General features: G+C 40.5%; 1 protein-coding gene across 4 annotated transcripts in view; it reads right to left on the reverse strand.

The window, feature by feature from the left end:
• The window catches only part of LOC117409386 (lipopolysaccharide-responsive and beige-like anchor protein), a 282,415-nt gene that overhangs the window by 56,315 nt on the left and 206,281 nt on the right, over window positions 1-19,819 (reverse strand). For all 4 annotated transcript variants that reach the window (XM_058999629.1, XM_058999623.1, XM_058999634.1 and 1 more), the window contains exon 46: window positions 16,156-16,308. In XM_058999629.1, the coding sequence (XP_058855612.1) occupies window positions 16,156-16,308 (153 nt within the window). The remainder of the gene's footprint in view (window positions 1-16,155; window positions 16,309-19,819) is intronic.

A 19,819-nucleotide genomic window follows, 5' to 3' on the forward strand; every position in this document is an offset into this window, starting at 1 on the left:
AAGTAATGACGATAAAAGGTTGATTTCAACAGGCACATGTCTTGAAATCTAAATTATTGTTTACACATTATGCAAGGACCATGTTACAATGTAAAAACACATTTTAATTAGGGGTGCACCGATAATCGGTAGCCTATCCGCATGGCACTGATATCAGCAGTTTTTGTTACTTTAGCCGATAATGTACACTGATATTCATGCTTGAATTTCTTCCAACACAGAATTTAATGTTTGGTCAGGCGCGCTTACTAATGACACAAGAACATTGAGACACTCATTTTCCCAGTGCTGTGTAACGTGCGACCAAAATGCAGTAAATACGTCTAAAAATAGCGGCGTTTGGATTTTTAAAAAAAAAATTTGGAAGACAATAGGATAGCGAGTTGTGTGCAGAACAGACTTGCTGCTACATTAAATCCAACGATAAACTGCGAGTACAATCATCTTCTTCTCGCCAAAAGTTGCACTAATGAAATTCGGTAGGATGGTAGATGCTTATGGGAAGTTGGTAAATGTTAATTGAACATTCGTAGCTCACATGGTTTTGCCACCATATTGGTTTGAAAAAAAACATTTTGCCTAAATGTAAAAATTTGTCTTTCCAAAGCCACTTACTGCAGAGTGCTAAAAGTTGGTAAACTTGTTGAGGGATAGTCCAAGATTAACTGTTGTTCGTAAGAAGCTGATAAGTTGTGTGGTATGGTGACCATGCTGCATGACGTCATAATCACAAACTACAAAGATCTTCTCCCAAACCACTTGTCTGATTGAACCAAAAATTGGCACATATTATCCTAATACGGTTGTCTTTAAAGGTTGTTCAAGGGCAGTTGCTACAATAAAAAAAACATAGCGGCCACATTGGATGACATCATCAACATACAAAACTGGCTAATAACTCCTTAGAGTGCAGATAGTGCCATGGTTACTATGGAACACATATAGTAACCAATGTATGCTCTATAAAAAAGAATGTCACTGTCCGTGACCTTTAACCTCTCCTAAAGGTCAAACGTAAAACTGGCTTATAACTCATTATAGGAGTACAGATAGGGTCATGGTTACTATGTAAAAATGGCATTCTGCACTATTTGCTGAAGTGTTTGGTACTGGTACTGGCATTCTGCACAATTTGCTAAATTGTTTGGCACTGGTACTGTTACTGGTACTGGAATCCGTGAAGTTGCTGGCAACTCTAGTTATTATTATTATTTATAGTTTAGAGCACATGTAGCCTATACAGTTACCAGACTAACATTCACCCTAAGTAATGCTTTGTAGTTGGTTTCAGGCTCACAAAACTGTAATATAGGGGTATTTATTATTCGTAAGAAAATAGTATTAACCAGGCAAATTATTGTTCAAATGCAGCATCGATGCATGGTTCGTTACGAAACTGTGATGTCTCTGCTCCGTCTCTCTCTCTTTGGCAGCTTGGTATCACCTCAGGTCCTCCTCTGTAGCTCACTTGATCAAATCCTTGAACGTAAACAGTTTCGCTGAAAAGCACTTTTTTAAAACCAAAACTACAGCAGGAATGACAACAATTGCCCTAATATCCAAGGAGTTGTGGGCTCTCTAAACATTAAGTGGGAATTACATTTTGTAATTTTTGTTTATCTTGCTCTGTTTATGTTAATCTGCATTGGTTGCGGGTGTATTAGGCGGCATGTTCAAGCTGGACTTGATTACTGTGCCATCTTGTTTAGTAACAAATTCAAGTTTGACTGAATTTTGTAACGAGATATTTTCATTACATCTTTTTGTTTTTGATTAAGTGAACAATTTAAGTTGGGCTGCATTTTTAAGCAGTGTACAGTATAGGTCAAAGTTATAATACGCAATGTTTGACAGCAAGTGGCTATAAAAAATGTCACATATTTTTTCTACAGAAGTTTTTTTACTAGGACAAATGCAAAGTGTTATTTTTGTATGACTGTTGTAAAACAAATGTATATATTGCTGTCAACCACACAATATAATACTATATGCAAAAAGTAAACAATACCTGTTCGTTTTTTGTCATAAATATAACAAGTAAACGATATGTGAATTGTTGAACATTTATAATTATAAAACAGTTTAAATATAGGCCCTATGGTATCGGCAGATATGGTTAGATAACCATTGGCTATCGGGATCAGCCAAGAAAATCTTATCGCTGCACCCCTAATTTTAATTTGAATTTGTGTAGATACACACAAAATGCATCTAATATAATTGAATGAGTAATTAAGCTATTACACAGGAAATTTAATAAAATTACTTCTAGGTAGCATAGACTCTTCTAGACATCAACCATCACCTTGCTAGACTTGCAAACGTCTTTCTCACTGCAAATTTGTGTTGAGCTGACGATTACAACCAAAAGTGATCGAGTCACTTATCCTCATTATAAACACTGTAAAACAGCAAAATGTCCTTGGATCAGATTTCCTAGATCTTGCCGCAGTACACCAGCTTAAATGTGAGATACTTCAAGTATATAAACACCTTGAGAATGAGGCATTCCAATTCTCAGAAAAAGAAAAGCATTCATGGCCAATAAATCCATCAAGATACACACACTTGACACAAAGTCCTTCCTAAAGAATCTACTTTGGCGGCTGTGTTAGATGCCGTTGCTACTTAAGTCTTCTCTTTCTGCCATTTCAGACGACTGCTGATTTTACACATTCAGGAGATTTTCATTTTTTTTTTTTTTTAATGGAGTTTACTGCTGTATTGATGACTGTAGGAAAATGCATTTTTTTGTTTTTGTTTTTATGAAGTGCTGTCTTGTTCTTCGCGTTTCAAACTTGTATCTACTTCCATCCAAGTTTTTAAAATGCCAAGTTGTCAGCAGCGTCTACGGAAGCCAATCTTAAAAAGCCTATAAACCGCCCTTAATGGCTTTGCATTCAAACTGCACTAGAGAGATACAACATCCCCTTCAGAGACCTAGAAGAGACACTGGGAACTCTGAACTGAACAGCTGTCAAAACGTCACTCTTTTATACTTAATAAAACAGCATGGTGGCTTGGTGGTGTGAATCACGTGGGTCTATTAAGAACTAAGCTGAGCTCAAATTCACGTTTAAACAAAATCGGGAGACAAAGTGGTGTTTGCATCTTTAACAACTGTATAGTGAACTTGCAGCATGGATGCCAAATTATTTTACTTTCGTTTGCTCCCTTTTAATTCAGATATTCAGGAATTTTCCATTTCATAAACTGCTTAACTTGATGGATTGGCTATCTACCTTTTCATAATCCATTAAGAAGGTGTGGGGGCCCTCTGTTGTAGCTGCAAGGTTAACCTTAAAAGGGTGAGCTCTTAACTATGCTAAAGAAGAGAAAAAAAAAAATCAGTGTCCTATTATGGTTATAGAATGTTCTTCACAATTGTAATCAGTCCAGAACTGATACAATCTAATGTATAAACATTTAGTGCATATTTAAGAAGGTAGAATCCAGGCCTTTGGAATAAAGAAAAAAAATGTTACCAAATGAACTAAGAAAGTTATGTGTTAAAAGGTATGCGGCAGGTATAAGAAATCTGGCTGTCATATTGACTCAAAGCATGCTTTTGTGTACAAAATCAGTCCAATGAAAATGCAAACATGGCTGAATTTTCTGTGAATACTGTATGTTCATGACACCAAGTTTGGAGAAGTTATAAAATTTAATGAAGTAACAATAAAAAAATGTAAAATGCTACTGTAAAACAGTGGATACAAGTAAAATATTAGATACAATATTAAAGAGACTGGAATGAGAATGAAGAAATGTTAGCTTAGTTATATATTAATTTGTTATAATATCTTATTTGTACCAAGTTCATTTGACCATAGACCTTTACAGTTTAAACAAGTTGCTACCACTAGATCACACTTCCCACTACAACATCCCTGGGGATGCTTGCTCACCAGATTATATCAAAACTTCCTCAAGCACCTTTTCCATTCACTTAAAACATGCCTTCAGGCAAAGCAAATTAGTAATATGTTTTTTTAGAGCTAGGTAGGGGTCATCAACTGTTTATAATCTACCTAAATGGATCAAGTTCTTAACCCTTTATCCACCCCTCAAGGCTGAAATGATTAAAGCTATCAGCAATTATTAAACCGAACTAAGAAAAATAAACACGGACAGTAATTCACTTAAATAATTTAAATAAACCATTTTTAGTAAAATCAATAATACCAGAAATATTCAAAACTTTCAGTTTTTTGTGGAAACAGAACCCTATCCCCTTACTACATGAACAGGCAATCTATCAGCCGAGTAAAGAATGGCAAAAAAAGATATATCTTCTGGGTGAACAGTACCATTAAAGTAATGTTTTGGTTGCCAGTATATGACTGTGTTTTTTCTTGTGTATTAAATAAAGCCTTTTATTTAAATTGCAGAATAATCTGAACTGCTGTATAATATATACAATTACAATGTTACTCTGTAACAGTCTTCTTTAATTAAACAGCCAAATAGTAAAAAGTCAAAATGAAAATCAATCAGAATCCTTTAATTGTGGTTGTCAAATACCTGCCCTTGTGTGTCTGTTATGGGCATTCAGGCAATGATATTCAATGCTTTATTCACAAAGCATAACCAACCTCATTGTTCACAGTTAGCCTTTTCGTGTTTTGACTGATAACAAAAATAATTAAATTGTTCACCACTGAAATACAATTTCAAATAACGACCCCTAAAAATGTAATTGATGTCAAAAGAGTTGCAGGATTTATGGCACAATCAATATTCAAACAATATTCACAGCTTTCTGGTCCATTGCCACATAATGATGCCCACAGGCATGAGCTGACCTTACGCACATCATGCACCAACACTCCAGAAGAAATGTGTGTGAGCTTACAACCAGTAATCGAGGTCCTGCGTGTCCACTCTGGGGGGCTCGATTTGTTTTTGTAGCTCAGCTTCTTCTAGCTCTTTTCCTAACTGTGAGAAGTGTGTGGCTTTGCAATTGAAAATATAAAGACTTTTCATGGTCTTTATATTTCACTTTTCATGGTCTGACAACACTGCATCTTTTTTGTTATTTTGACCAGTTGTCATTTTCTGCAAATAAATGCTCTAAATAACAATATTTTTATTTGGAATTTGGGAGAAATGTTGTCAGTAGTTTATAGAATAAAACAAAAATGTTCATTTTACCCAAACACATACCTATAAATAGTAAAACCAGAGAAACTGATAATTTTGCAGTGGTCTCTTAATTTTTTCCAGAGCTGTATATATATATTGTGGTTAAATAGCCTAAAACAGATCAAATTTACTCAAAGGGAAATTTCTAATGTACAGTATGGGAGTTATGTGATTTGTTATTATGTGCTATAGATCAGCATAAGAACTGTCCATAAAACACTGTTTGTAAGTTCAATCTACACTTTCAACTGGCCATGCATTAAATCTGCTTTACAGTTCCCTATTGTAATCATTTAAGTAAATAATAAAAACATGTATCCGATTCAGTCTTCTTTTCTTCTCCTGCTGTTTCTGTTCTTGCTGTATTACTTTCACACAATTAGTGGCAGATGTGATAAAGAATGAAACACCCCATTAATTCTTCACGTATCTCTCTCCCTTTCGGAGGCCAGGGTCTCATTACAAATTTCTCATTCTGCTTCAGGAACCAGATGACACTTGATAATGCCAGTTATCAGTCATTAGGAGGCTCCAGTGCCTCAAGGACCCCTTTTAATTAATCTCTCAAAACTTATTCTGCCTGGCAACGGGGCCAAAACTACCTGCACTGGTTTATGAAAGATTTCCTAGGAAATTAGTCCCTCCAATTCATTTAACTCAGAAAAATATCACTATATTTTGAACCTATTATCATCCATATTACATGTACAGAAATGTAGTGATGTACACCAGTATTTTTTAATAAGTATTAATATTAATTAATTCCAAGTTTTTATTTGATAGCCCAAAAGTCTTATGGCTGGGGAGCTGAGCTGTTAAAAACAGCCAATTTTATAAACATGCCAACTTGTGTAAGTTTTTTAGTGAACAAGTGCATTTCTGTTCTTTTTTTTTTTAAAGTTCTCCCTTTACTGTACTAATGAGAGATCTGTGAATCACCAGGGCAGAGGGTGTTAAAACAGATGCCAATCTGAAAGCTGGCTGCTGTTACATGTGGGCCTCTGAAGTAAAGAATATGTTAGGTTATTATCATAACCCTGGTTCCCTGAAATAGAAATGTAACCCTTACCTAATACCCTGAATAAGATATATCACAGCTGCACATCAGTGCCTGTGACTGAGCCATGCCTGCCCCCAAGGGCATAAAAGCACTGCAGACACAGACATTATTTTTCCTTCAAGACTGCTGCAATCATGGATTCAGCGACCTTGAAGGTTAATGGTTACATTTGTAATTTCAGGGAACCAGGGTTATGATAATATCCTAACGTTTCCTATCAAGTATGAAATGTAACCATTACCTAAAGGGTATGAATACCAAAGCTGTTGCAAGGCAATATCGCAGACCAACTGGAATGCCACAAGGTTAAGCAAGGCTACCTTGCGTGTTACCATTAGGAACCCCAGTACAAGTAGCTAGGGCTAACAATTAAGGGAGAAACTCACCTCTATGTCTATTTGTAAGGGTTGACCCGGAAGTCACCCATAATACTCTAGTTCCAAAGCCAGGGTTTTTGTAGACACACGACCTAAGTCTACAGAACCTAGTAAAGGTATAAGAACATAAGAAAGTTTACAAACGAGAGGAGGCCATTCAGCCCATCTTGCTCGTTTGGTTGTTAGTAGCTTATTGATCCCAGAATCTCATCAAGAAGCTTCTTGAAGGATCCCAGGGTGTCAGCTTCAACAACATTACTGGGGAGTTGGTTCGAGACCCTCACAATTCTCTGTGTAAAAAAGTGCCTCCTATTTACTGTTCTGAATGCCCCCTTATCTAATTTCCATTTGTTACCCCTGGTCCTTGTTTCTTTTTTCAGGTCAAAAAAGTCCCCTGGGTCGACATTGTCTATACCTTTCAGGATTTTGAATGCTTAAATCAGATCACTGCATAGTCTTCTTTGTTCAAGACTGAATAGATTTAATTATTTTAGCCTGTCTGCATACGACTTGCCTTTTAAACCCAGTATAATTCTGGTTGCTCTTGTTTGCACTCTTTCTAGGCTCAATGGGTTGGGATGCCACAATGTCCCCTGCGCCCGACTGAGCAGGTCGCGACGTTCCTGCAGGCTCCATGGCTGGCTGCTCAGGAGCTGCATCAGAGTTGAAAACCACACAGTCTCCTGGGCCAGTCCTGGATCGGTCCTGTCTGATTTTCTCCAGACACAGCAGGAGCATGGCGAGCGATGGGAAGGCATACAGCAGCTGCCTCGGCCACTGGTGTGCCAATGCATCTAAAATCGCTAGTGGGTCCCTGGTTCCTGTTATGGAGAACCAGTGGGGGCAATGGGTCGATTCCTGGGAGGCAAAGAGGTCTATCTCTGCTCTCCCAAACCATTGCCAAATGGGCAAATGTCATTGGCAGATGCACCCTGGAATAAAGCCAATAAAATCACCATGCCCCTGAAGGAATGTGCAGTGAGCTTTTCTGGAGGGGGCAAGTTGGCCAGCTCATAGGCAGTTCTGCATGTGTCTGCTATCCACTTGGACAGCCTCTACCTAGACAGGCCTTGATCATGGGGGCTTTGTCCCAGAGCAGACAACATATTGTCCGGACTGCCTCCAACTTTCTGTCCTGTCAACATAGCACACGCCAGGGCCCACACTGGGAAGAGTGTATGGAGCTGCAGCTCCGTCAGACTGGAAGGAGTTGGAAAGAAGCCCCCAAATCCACAGACTGGTTGACATGGAATGCCGAGATAGTGTTCGGCAAAAGGCAGGATCGGTACAGAGTATAACCCTTGTCCTGGCCTCTGTAAAAAATTAAACAGGTTCTCACTAAGCAGAAACCCTGCATCTCGCTCACCAACTTTCCAAAGGTGATAGCAAGCAAACAGTCACTTGAGCGATAACATTTGAGCTCAGCTGAATGTGTGGTCTCAAATGGAGGCTTCAAGAGTGCTTTGAGCACCACGTTTAACCTCCAGCAAGGAACAATGTCCTTCAACAACTTTCAAAATGTTTTGCCCCGCCAGGACGCTGAGCTCCTGGGGAGATTGAATCAATTTTGATATGTCAAGCTGAAATAGCTGCCAAATGGACCTTTAAAATGTAGAGGGGGATTTTCCCTCATCAAACAGGACCTGCAAAAATTGCAGTATAACTGCCATGGGACAGGTCGTGGGGTCAATAACCCTATTGGAAAGCCCCAGATGGCTCAAATGTTGCCATTCAAGGGCCAGACCCAAAGCTGCAGGCTCGATGGGTGGGGATCCCACAATTTCCCCTGCGCCCGACTGAGCAGGTCGCGACGTTCGTGCAGGCTCCACGACTGGCTGCTCAGGAGGTGCATCAGAGCTGAAAACCAGTGTCTACTGGGCCAGTCCTGACTCGGTCCTGTCTGATTTTCTCCAGACACAGCAGGAGCATGGCGAGCGATGGGAAGGCATACAGAAGCTGCCCCGGCCACTGGTGTGCCAATGTATCTATCGCTAGTGAGTCCCTGGTTCCTGTTATGGAGAACCAGCGGGACAATGGGTCGATTCCTGGGAGGCAAAGAGGTCCATCTCTGCTCTCCCAAACTATTGCCAAATGAGGCTCACCACTGGGTGAAAGCTCCATTCTGAGGCACTGGGAACTCCCCTTGAGAGGAGGTCCGCCGCCCAGTTTATCACCCCGGGCAGGTGTGCTGCTTACAGGGAGTGGAGATGATTGTGCGCGCAGAGCAACAGCTTACGGTCTACTTGATAGAGACTGGGGGACCTGAGGCCACACTGGTGGTATATACTGATGCACAAAAGAAACGCAACACTAAGGTATAATGGGTTTAATCACATATTTTAAACATAGATATCAAATAAATACAGAAAATGTGAACAAAAATACAGATCAAAGAATCATGGTAAGTTTTAAGTATGAAACGTGACACACTGTCAAAATGAAAACATTACAAAGTTAGTATTGGGTATGACCTCCCTGAGTATTAACACAATCCTGGCAGCGTTGACGCATAGACTTGATCAGCTTCTGGATAGACTGTTGTGGGATGTTCTGCCACTCTTCCTGTGCCAGCTGCAGCCAGCTGGCGATGGTTGGCTGGTCGCAGTTGCATCCTGTGGGTGGGTGGCACTGGGGATTTGGTCCCAGAGATGTTCTGTTGGACTCTGGTCAGAAGAAAAAGCTGGCCACAGCAAGACCTCGACATTGTTTTCTTGAAGTCGTGCAATTGTAATACTAGCACTGTGTGGTCTTGCATTGTCCTGCTGGGAAATCGACACTTGCGGACTGGCTTGGAGGAACAGAAAAACTGTTGCCTCGCTGAGCAGTAAGGTTGCCCTCAATCTGCACCAAAGACTTTCTTGTGTTAAAGGAAATTCCTCCCCACAGCATCACACTTTCGCCACCCCACCGGATGGTGTGAACAACACAATAGTCAGCATAAAGCTCACCATGATGTCTCCACACGTTGTTTTCTGCCAGGTCTTTCAAGGGCAAAACGGCATTCATTGGTGAATAAAACACTCCACCACTCTCTCTGCTGCCACATGAGATGTTCTCTGGCCCACAGAAGACGATTCCGTCTCTCAGCTGTTAACATGTTACCCCTAAATGGCCTCCGAGCTTGCAAATCATTTTCATGCAGACACTGAGCTACAGTCATTCTGCTGATGTGCAGGTTATTTCTTCCTGGAAATTTCTCATGATGTAGCCACTGCAGTCTGAAAACGATTATGCAAATGGATCAGTCGGATGTGACGGTCCTGGGCCGGTGTGGTGACCCTCTGCCTTCCAGGACGTGGCCTATCCCTCACAGAGCTGGTTTCCTGGTTTCTCTGGACTTCAATCATGGAGATAGCAACCAGGCGATCTTCATGAGCACCTTGCGTTTTTATGAAATCACATGTCTCGAGCTCAGTACTTTGATATCCCAAGGAACAACGCTACTCAAACGATCAACAAACCTATCTGCTCACTATTTAAGATGTAAATAACATTATGTATGTGCCCAATGAGCTATTGATGTAAAACTTAAGCGTTTTCATTGTGCATCAGTATATAAAAGCCAGAATGCTAGTGTTGTCCGTCTGGACAAGCACGTGTCTCCCTTGAACTTCCTGTAAAAATATTCTGCAAGGCTAGAAATACTGCCTGCAGCACCAAAATATTGATATGGAGTCTCCTGCCACGGGGCTTTCCATACCCCTTGCGCTCCCCTGCCATTCTACACAGCACCTCAGCCAAGGCTGGACATAATGATGACCTCCCTTCTGGTGACGCTGCCCAGCACTATGCCTAAGTGCAGACGGGCAGGCTGTGTCTACCAAGAAAAGGCCTTCAGACAGTGAAAAGAAACTGTCACTAGATGGCCATGGTTCAATACTGACTGAAAAACCCTGCTGTTGAACCAGGCTTGGAGAGGGTGCATGCGTAAGAGACCAAAGTAAGGGTCTGGGAAGCTGCTGCCATCAAGCCCAGAAGCCTCTGGAATGTCACTTCTGTGAGCTTTCTGTTAAACTGAAAAAGCTTCAGACAAGCGGCCGTTCTCTGCACAGAGTGGACAGCATGGACCAGGAGTCCAGGCACACTCCCAAATAGGATGCTGTCTGCAAGAATGTGAGCTGGCGCTTTGCACGATTCACTAACAGGCCCAACCGATAAAGGTGGTTGGTGGCGAGTTCTGTGTGGGCCTCTGAGTCTGGAAGAATAGCTTCCATGCACTTCAAAAGGGCATGGAAGCTAGAAAGAGGCCAAACGGCAAGACCCTAATCTCGTATGCTGTTGCCTGAAAGGCGAACCGCAGGTACTTAAGTCTGCCGTTTTTTACGGGGATACGGAATAGACATCTTTGAGGTCCATCATGGTTAACCAATCGCCTGGCTTGAATGACTGAAACAGCTGTTGCATCGTCAACATTTTGAACCTCCTTCGGCTCAGAACAGGTTGACCTGCCTGAGGTCGAGGATTGGTCTGAGGCCACCATCCCACTTGGGCATTGAGTAGAACTCGTCCTCCAAACGGAGGGGGTGTACCATATGAAAAGCCAATTTTTGCAGCAGGGCAACTACCTGCTGAGACACCACAGTGGCGTCCTGTGGGTCCGTGACTGATGCTGAAGTCACGCCCCGAAAGGGAGAGGGACCATGCTTGAATTGCACTGAGTAGCCGGTCAGAATGGTAGTAAGCACCCACGTGTCTGTGGTGCACTGATGCCAATACAACAGATGGCTCCCTGAGAGGAGGCTGTGGACCTGTGGCAGCAAACCCCTAGTGCCGCTGCTCACATTGTGGCTTGGCCTGAGGCTCTTGCTTCTGCCCGGGCGGCGGTTTGGCCGCAGATGCAGCTGGCTGTGCTGTTCCCTGAGGCTGGCACAGGGATAAAAACTCAGGCATTATGCAATAGCAAGCAATGTACAGTAAGAATGTACAGTTGGTGTCTCAGCTGCTAAAGACAGAAACAGGACTGTCAACAAGTGCTTGGTACCACACTGTGATGTAAACACCGGTCGGTAGCGAGCCGGAATCAGACGGAACGGCGCAAACTTTGTCCCTTTGTCCCACGTGTGCCTGTGGGAAACTGCTGCCCAGAGCTTGCCTATTCCTGGATGCGTGGCTCTCCCTTTACACAGAGCCATGGGGTGAGGACACAGCCAACTCTACAGGTGAGGGACGAACAGTGCTCTGTAGAGCTGCAGGAGAAACATTTCTCCAACGTATGCCTGGAGAATGTACACAAAAACTCGCAGAAGCGGTTTACCAGTGCCTCCTTTGTGTGCAGGCAGGAAGTGCATCTGCTTGTCCACAGGCAGGCTGGGTTTGCATGTGTCACAGGGATAAAACCCAGGCATTATGCAAAATAGCAAGCAATGTACAGTAAGAATGTACAGTTGCTGTTTGGTACCGCTTTGGTGCCTGTAGCACCGGGTCAGTACATTAGTGCACAATGGGTGTTACACATCCCCTGCGCCCCCCCTGCCATTCTAGGCAACGCCCCAGCCGAGGCTGGACGAGTCTGCTCAAGCAGCAAAGCCACTGTGTAACAGGGCAGGAGCTGCAGCTCCTGTGTAACAGGGCTGGTGCAGTACAAAAACCCTGCTGTCTCAGATAACACAAACAGCAACGCCACTGTAAAGTATGTTACAGGCAAAAGTACTGTAAAAAGATAAAAAAAAAAGTCAAGACTCTGGGTTCACTGGTACTGGTACTGGACCAGGGATGGCATCACTGTTTGTACCACAATAACAACTCTGAACCGACTCTGAATGGTGATGAACCGAGTAGACAGTAAAATTAACCGAGATGAACCGATCGATTAAACAGCCGCACGGTGCCTGAACAGTAATGCTGTACTGCACAGTACAGTTCGTGGTGGTGGTACACCCGTTGGTGATACACCACTCGGTGGTGGTACACTCGGTACGGTACGGTTCAGTGGTAGTGGTACACTCGGTGCGGTACAGTTAGGGTATCACAGTGCAGTAACCTTGTTTGCTAAACAGGCCAGGTCTGTGACCCACAGTTACTGCAGAAGCAATATAGGGATGCCCACCTATATAGCTTTAGGTAAACCAACACAGCCCTAAGACTGGGGAAAGCCTGCTGTCAGAGCCCTGACAGTCTTCGCAATGGTAATGCAAGCAGGGACCAAGGTGGCAACGAAACACTGCAGGAAGGACTGCACGCAATCAGACCCAACGCAGAGTGAAGCCTTAGCAACTGCATAGTGAATCGGAGTGGTAACCTCGTTCGTTGTACAGTACTTGTACTGGCGGGAACGGGGTAGGCCTGGAACTACAGTTACCACTTAAGTGATCTATAGGGATGCCCATCTATAGTGCTTCAGGCAAACCGGCACAGTCGTAAGATTGATGGAAGCCTACAGTCAGAGCCCTGACAGTATTTGCAATGGTAATACAAGCAGGGACCCGGGTGGCAACAAAACACTGCGGGAGGGACTGCGATCAGCCAGACCCGAAGCAGAGCTGAGCCCAGCAACTGCTAGTGAACTGGAAAAAAGGTAACTTTGTTTGTTGTAGAGTACCGGCGGGAACGGGAGCAGGTCTGGAACCTACAGTTACCACGGGAGCGATTTATAGGGATGCCCACCTATAGCGCTCTTGGCTAACCAACAGTCCGAAAACTGAGGAAACCCTACTGTTAGAGCCCTAACAGTCTTCACAATAATTTTACAAGCGGACCTAATCTGGCAACGAGACACTGTGGGAGAAGCTGCAAGCAGCTTAGCCCGAAGCGCGTGTCTCAGTCAAACACAGGACTGCTGAGCGCAGCAGCTGAGCTCGTATTTCTGTGAAAAAAAAATAGAGAAATACACACCGAGAAACAAACTCTCACACAAAACAGTAACAATTCGATTACCGTTAATTTAATCTAACTTTCGTACAAAATACAATTTTATTTTTAAACTTTAAACGAAGCTAGCAGTCTGAGAGAGACAACAGAAGTAGCTGACTTAACGATCCCGGGGAAGGGGCGACAGAGTCGCCGGCTTTGCGGCGGGCACAAGGCTGCTGTGGGACTAACGGAAACCATGGCACAATACGTGCAAGTAGTAATTACTATAAGCACGTAACAATAAATCGCATTCATTACTGTAATTACACAAGTGAATAAGCAGATGTAAGTAATGACACTTTTCTGTACATAATCTCTCCCACTTCAGGTTGGATGAAAGGAAAAATGATGACAACGCCTGTGTCTGTACTTTTACGCTCATGGGGGGGGGGGGGGGGGGGGGCGCACGACTGCGTCACTAGCACCGACGGGCAGCTTTAACATATCTTATTCAGGGTATCAGTGTCTTTAGCTTAAATACCCATTAGGTAATGGTTACATTTCTCACTTGACAGAGAACCATGCTGCAGAATACAAAAAGAACGCTTTGATCTGTATTTCTTTAACCACTTTAGCATTTTTGAATGCGTCTGTTTAATATCTGTGAGGCATTAAAACAAAATGAAAATATACATTACTGCATGACTGGAACTGGCTAATCAATACAGTGCAATACGGATACTTGAGGTCTCGCGAGCTACAGGAGGTCTACGGCATACAATGATAGCATTTGGGTCTTAACACATTTAAGCAATCTGGGTTAAAAATTAGTACATTGAAAGATTCCAATTTCTGTCAGTTGCGTTGACAGTTTTTGGCTCCCTAAAACTGAAAAACGTTGTATGTTGTCTCCTTAGGCAGCATTACGCTGTAGCAAAATGTTTTGATTTATTTTTTTAAATTCCAGGCTCTGAGAAAAATAATAGGCCATGCAGAGTTTAGCTGGGGAAAAAGAACAAAAATCAGTAAATTGGGAAATATTTTTCCTACCCTTCTTTTATGATAATTGCTGCTTTCTACAGTTACCTCTTTTTTACCTGTCTGAGTATGTTGTACCAATCTATGTGCTGTCTTTGCACACACCAGAAGGTTTACTAAAAGGCAAGTCTATTGATTCTGGCAGTGACCAGTATGTGGACTGTTTTGTATGCCTACACTACAAAAAAAAAGTTGCCATTAGGGAAATAACAGTAAGGTTACAGTATTACTGAAAACCTGTTTAGTCGATTTTGTTATTTTCATCCATAGAAACTGTAGTAAATACATTTAATATAACAAATTAACCTATAATTACACTGCCTTCATTTATTTAATTAACATTTTGCTCTCTTAAATAAATGTTCCAGAAACAAGCTGTCAAGTATAGCGTATAGAAAAGGTCTGAGTGTCACAACATTGCCAGCTAATTAATGCTGGGCTTTGCTGCCCTGACCTGGTACTGTATCATCTGTAATTACAGCTCATCCTATAGATCATCTGTTCTCAGCACGGCTATGGTACTGAAAGACAGACAGCTGCAATACTATATCCCTGTTCAACCTAAGGGCCATCTGACTTTAATTGTAGCACACAGCTTGATGCAACTCTGGTCATATGAAGCCAAAGTATCGCACCACAACTTAGGTGGAAGGCAGAGGAGTCTGCCAACTTGGGGCTGTAAACAGGGGCCTGAGCCGTCTGGCTGCGAGACGGGCCGCAGGAAATATGATTAATGAGCAAAGCGTAATAATATCAGGAACCTGATTAGCACCACAAAAAAGGTCACAGATCAAAGTCGTATGAATTTCATGAGCTGCAATCATTGTATTCAATTTGCCAAAGAAAGCCTAATAACAAAAAAATAAATAAACACAGTCTGGGTGTAATTGACTGTTACTCCTTTTAATCAACGCCTTCTGCAAAAATAGAAATAAGTGGGGGTGTTATATTTAGTACAATTTCTAAAACAAAAAAAAGCTGTATGATGATCAGAAGCCATTAAAAAGAGTGTTTTATTAAACCACTACTAGGGATAAGAGTACTGCACATTTACTTGAAATCTCCGTGAAGTATCAGATGACACCTATCTGGAATAAATGGGCCATGTTACCCTGCACCACTGGCTTTCCACCTATAAAATGAGATGCTGAATTATTTGACTGGGATTAGATGAATAAGAATCATTATTAATAATTGTGTTGTTGAATGTATGAGCAATGAGTTAGCCCAAAATAAAATAACACTATAAAAAGAAAGCTATGTATATTAAGTCTTCAACACTTTCCAGACCTTTTTGGGTCATAACATGTGAACAATAATTCCAACAGTAAAGCAATTCATTAACAAGAAAATGAAATACAATTTAAAAACAAACATTTAAAAACTATTTGATTTGAAGAAACAGCTGCTTGAATTTGAGCCGATTGCTGCTCTCCATAAAGCTTTCAGCTCTTCTTAGCCTCTGTTGAGAGCAGCTGTGGTACTGGCAAATTAGAGCAATTAATGCCATTGATCTCACCTGTGTGTCATTACCTGCTTGTGTAAGAAATAAATAATTATAATTATAATTGTTGTGGAGACCCTTACAAAGGTTTACCACACTAAATTTGCATGGTAATTTTGCATTTCTCCCATACTTAACCAGGCAGGAAAATGAAACACTTCCTTTAAATAACAATTCCCTCAAATCTGGAGAGCACTTTGACACAGTATCACGCAGACACAAACAGATGACTGTTCTCTTACCAGTCTATTTATTCGGACAAACTCTTCTGGGGTTTTAGCCCATGGTGGAAGTTCGACATCAGACACCACTGTCCCGTCATCCATCACTCCCAGATTGTAATTGTTAGAGTTGACAAACATCTCCGGAAGATAATAAAATTCAGGAATCAATTCCTGAAGAAGAAGGAGAAGGAGAAGAAAAAAATGTAAGGTTTTTTTTTTTTTTTTTTTTAAAGCATACATTGATTGCCATCATTTATTGGTATCATGATTTAGAATGATCCGGAAAAATATGTTGATTTTAAAGTGGACATGTGTAACTGTGACAAGTTATGGTTATTTTCCTGTGTGATTGTACTTGATTACTTTTACTTAATTATTCTGAGATTAATTATTCTGTGATTAATAATTAAACAACCATGCAACAAAAAAATGCTTTATACTTGAAAGCATATTTTACATGGTAAAAAAATACATCATTTGCAAAATTTAACTAATATTGGTGGGAGACTGTGTCTTTAAATCGCTGGTGCTTATGCTATCTTTTTCAGTAATCAAAATGTATTACACCTCAAAATGCATTACAAACTAAATAGCAACTATGAGCAGTGTTAAGACAGGAAAGCAGTGAACTCAACACAGGTTTAAACACCGTACTTCATGCAAGTTTGTTCTAAATCAATCTGGAAAATTTTTTTTCATAGTTTTTTTTCATACCTAAATAGTAAATTAGGTAACATACCAAAAGACAACTTTGTTTTTGGCACTTGCCAAAAAACAGATCACATTTAGAGTGAAGATTATTTATCGCATTGGCTGACACGCAAGTCTGTTGAAGGAATGGATCTTTTCACATCCACAGGTCCAATGACTGTGACAAGCAGTCAGGCTCTGTAGACATCAAGTTTATGTATTTTTTAAATTAATTTGCAAGAAAATGAAATCTGAAGTACTCCTCCAAAAAAAAAAAAACAGTTTGAAATCTTTCCTAGAAACCAGACCGACTGTGTATGCGTGTGCGTGTGTGTGTATATACTTCTTTTCTGCTAAAATCTAGACATGTAAGGCACTTGTTATCATGATGAACAAACTACAGCCTGTGGTAACAATAAGAGGCTTGGCAGTCTTTCATTTTATAGACATAATAAATTGAAACATGCTTCTTTATACAAATATTCTACAAACAGATTCAGGATCGCTGACCATCATTGGTTAGTCAGCTGGTCTCATGGTTTAAATAAGCAGTTCTCCAAAGCAAGTGGTAGCACCCGGTGAATTCCAAAAGGTGAGTTTAACAATATGTGTATGTGCAATACAATAATGCATTTAACTATTAGTTTGTGCACTCCATGCCAATATGTTCCAATAACAGAAACAATGCAGTCACATTTAGCCAACAGGCCTAACTGCTGCCTCCTTAATATCTTATGAACAAAAGAACATACAACCAGATTCAAGAATGCTGTCCTTTAAATAATAATGTAACATTGCTGACCTACACATTGTGATAGACAGCACATTAGAGGGTCTGATATCACAAGAGAGTAGACGCATGATGCACACATAACTTTCAATTCATATACAGATGAATTAAGGAGAATAGCCACCTCCATAGCCTCAAGCAACTGAAATGCAATTTAAAAATGATTGCTTTTGGAAACCCACTAAAACTAAACCTGTGTTTTTTTTTGTTTTTTTTTTAGTATGCCAGTGACTTAATAAAAAGGTAATATCTGTAAAAGTGAACATCAAAAAATGCTCTTACCTCAAGATTAATTAAATATACATTTAAATTAATAAAAGGGTATATATTTCTTTGCTACAATTTGTCCGCAGAACAGTGGCTAACCATTATTAACCCCCTCTCACAATGCTCGGCGGCAAATAAAGGGGGAAAAAACAAAGGTCTTCCTTTCTATTTCAGTCATGATTGCTTAGGTCCACAAAAGGTCAGTGCTTATGACAACAGGAGTTCACAGCTAGTGACTGGTGTAAAATGTGTCTGCTTTCTAACAAGCTCAAACTGCATGCCACTTAACAAGCAGAAAAATACAGGGGTGATCTATGGGCTATTATGTGCAGTGGCCCTGTACAGCCATGTCAAAGGCCTATAGCTCTGATCTGCAATCCTGTCTTGCCATGGGTCATTGAAGCAGTGGTCTCCTGCACCCCTCTGGGCCATTTTAAGCAGCTACGGGCCTTTTAGGCTGCTGACGGCAATAGCAAAGGTCACAAGATTGCAGGCAAAGTCAGCTCGGAATAGTCAAGGCAGAGACAGCCAGCCTGGATCAGGTAAGAATTAAGCTATTGTAACCTTCGTTACTCTGTTACAAACTGCAAAAAACCTGTCCACTATTAGTCTCTCGTTTTGCAGAACCTGACATACACTGGAAGACATATCAGTAAAAACAAACATATATATATATATTAGGGCTGGGTATTGGCAGTGTCTTATAGGAGCAAAAAATTGAGAATACAGTAAATAATTACATGTAAGAGCAGGTTTGACAAAGAGCAGTTTATACAAGTGACGTCCAGTATGAACATGTGGTAAGTTAATACAGCACAGCATCTATCTGCGCTTACAAGCTTTTGTATTAGATTACATTTTTATTATTATTAGTGGATTTGTTAACTCCTAAAAAAGTGTTTAAAATTTTTGGTCGCATTTGGGTTGCCAACTTTTAAGGGAATTTCTACAGTGTCCGGTCAGAAGCACTGACCGGACATCAAAAGTACGGTTCTTCAAATCTTTGTTACTCACTGTCAGTTGCCATTTGGGCATTTCCCTTGTTACTGCGCTAATAGCCAATCAGAGCACACTACGTATCATCAAAGTGTATGAATACTTTTGAATTAGTATTTTTGGAGTTTGGGGGAAAAAAATGCTGAAATAAATAATTGTACACATCTATTTCTTGTAACTTTTTTCCAAAAAAGCAAAACTTTTGCTACAAAAGAGTTTTCCTATAATTATTTGTTTGAGAAATTTCTAGAAATGATACATTTTCATTGGTGTATGTAAACTCTGTGTGTGTGTGTGTGTGTGTGTCTAATATATATATATATATATATATATATATATATATATATATCTATATATATATCTATATATCTATATATATATATATATATATATCTATATATATATATATATATATATATTATATATATATATATATATATATATATATATATATATATATATATATATATATATATATATATACACACACACACACACACACAAACAATACATGGATGAAGGCTATTTTTGTGTGGAGTAGTGGTTAGGGCTCTGGACTTGACCGGAGGGTCGTGGGTTCAATCCCAGGTGGGGGCCACTGCTGCTGTACCCATGAGCAAGGTACTTTACCTAGATTGTTCCAGTAAAAACCCAACTGTATAAATGGGTAATTGTATGTAAAAATAATGTGTAAAACATAATGTAATTGTATGTAAAAATAATGTGATATCTTGTAACAATTGTAAGTCGACCTGGATAAGGGCGTCTGCTAAGAAATAAATAAATATACTGTGTGTATATATATATATATATATATATATATATATATATATATATATGTACACACAGTCCCCGTTTTGTGTTATGTTATTGAGTTGTTTTACACTAACTTTAGGCTGAGCATGTGGGTTATGACAGGCAGCTGTCATAGGCGGATTA

The sequence above is a fragment of the Acipenser ruthenus genome, chromosome 2 (genome assembly GCF_902713425.1).
Source record: "Acipenser ruthenus chromosome 2, fAciRut3.2 maternal haplotype, whole genome shotgun sequence".
NCBI classification, from domain to species: Eukaryota; Metazoa; Chordata; class Actinopteri; order Acipenseriformes; family Acipenseridae; genus Acipenser; species Acipenser ruthenus.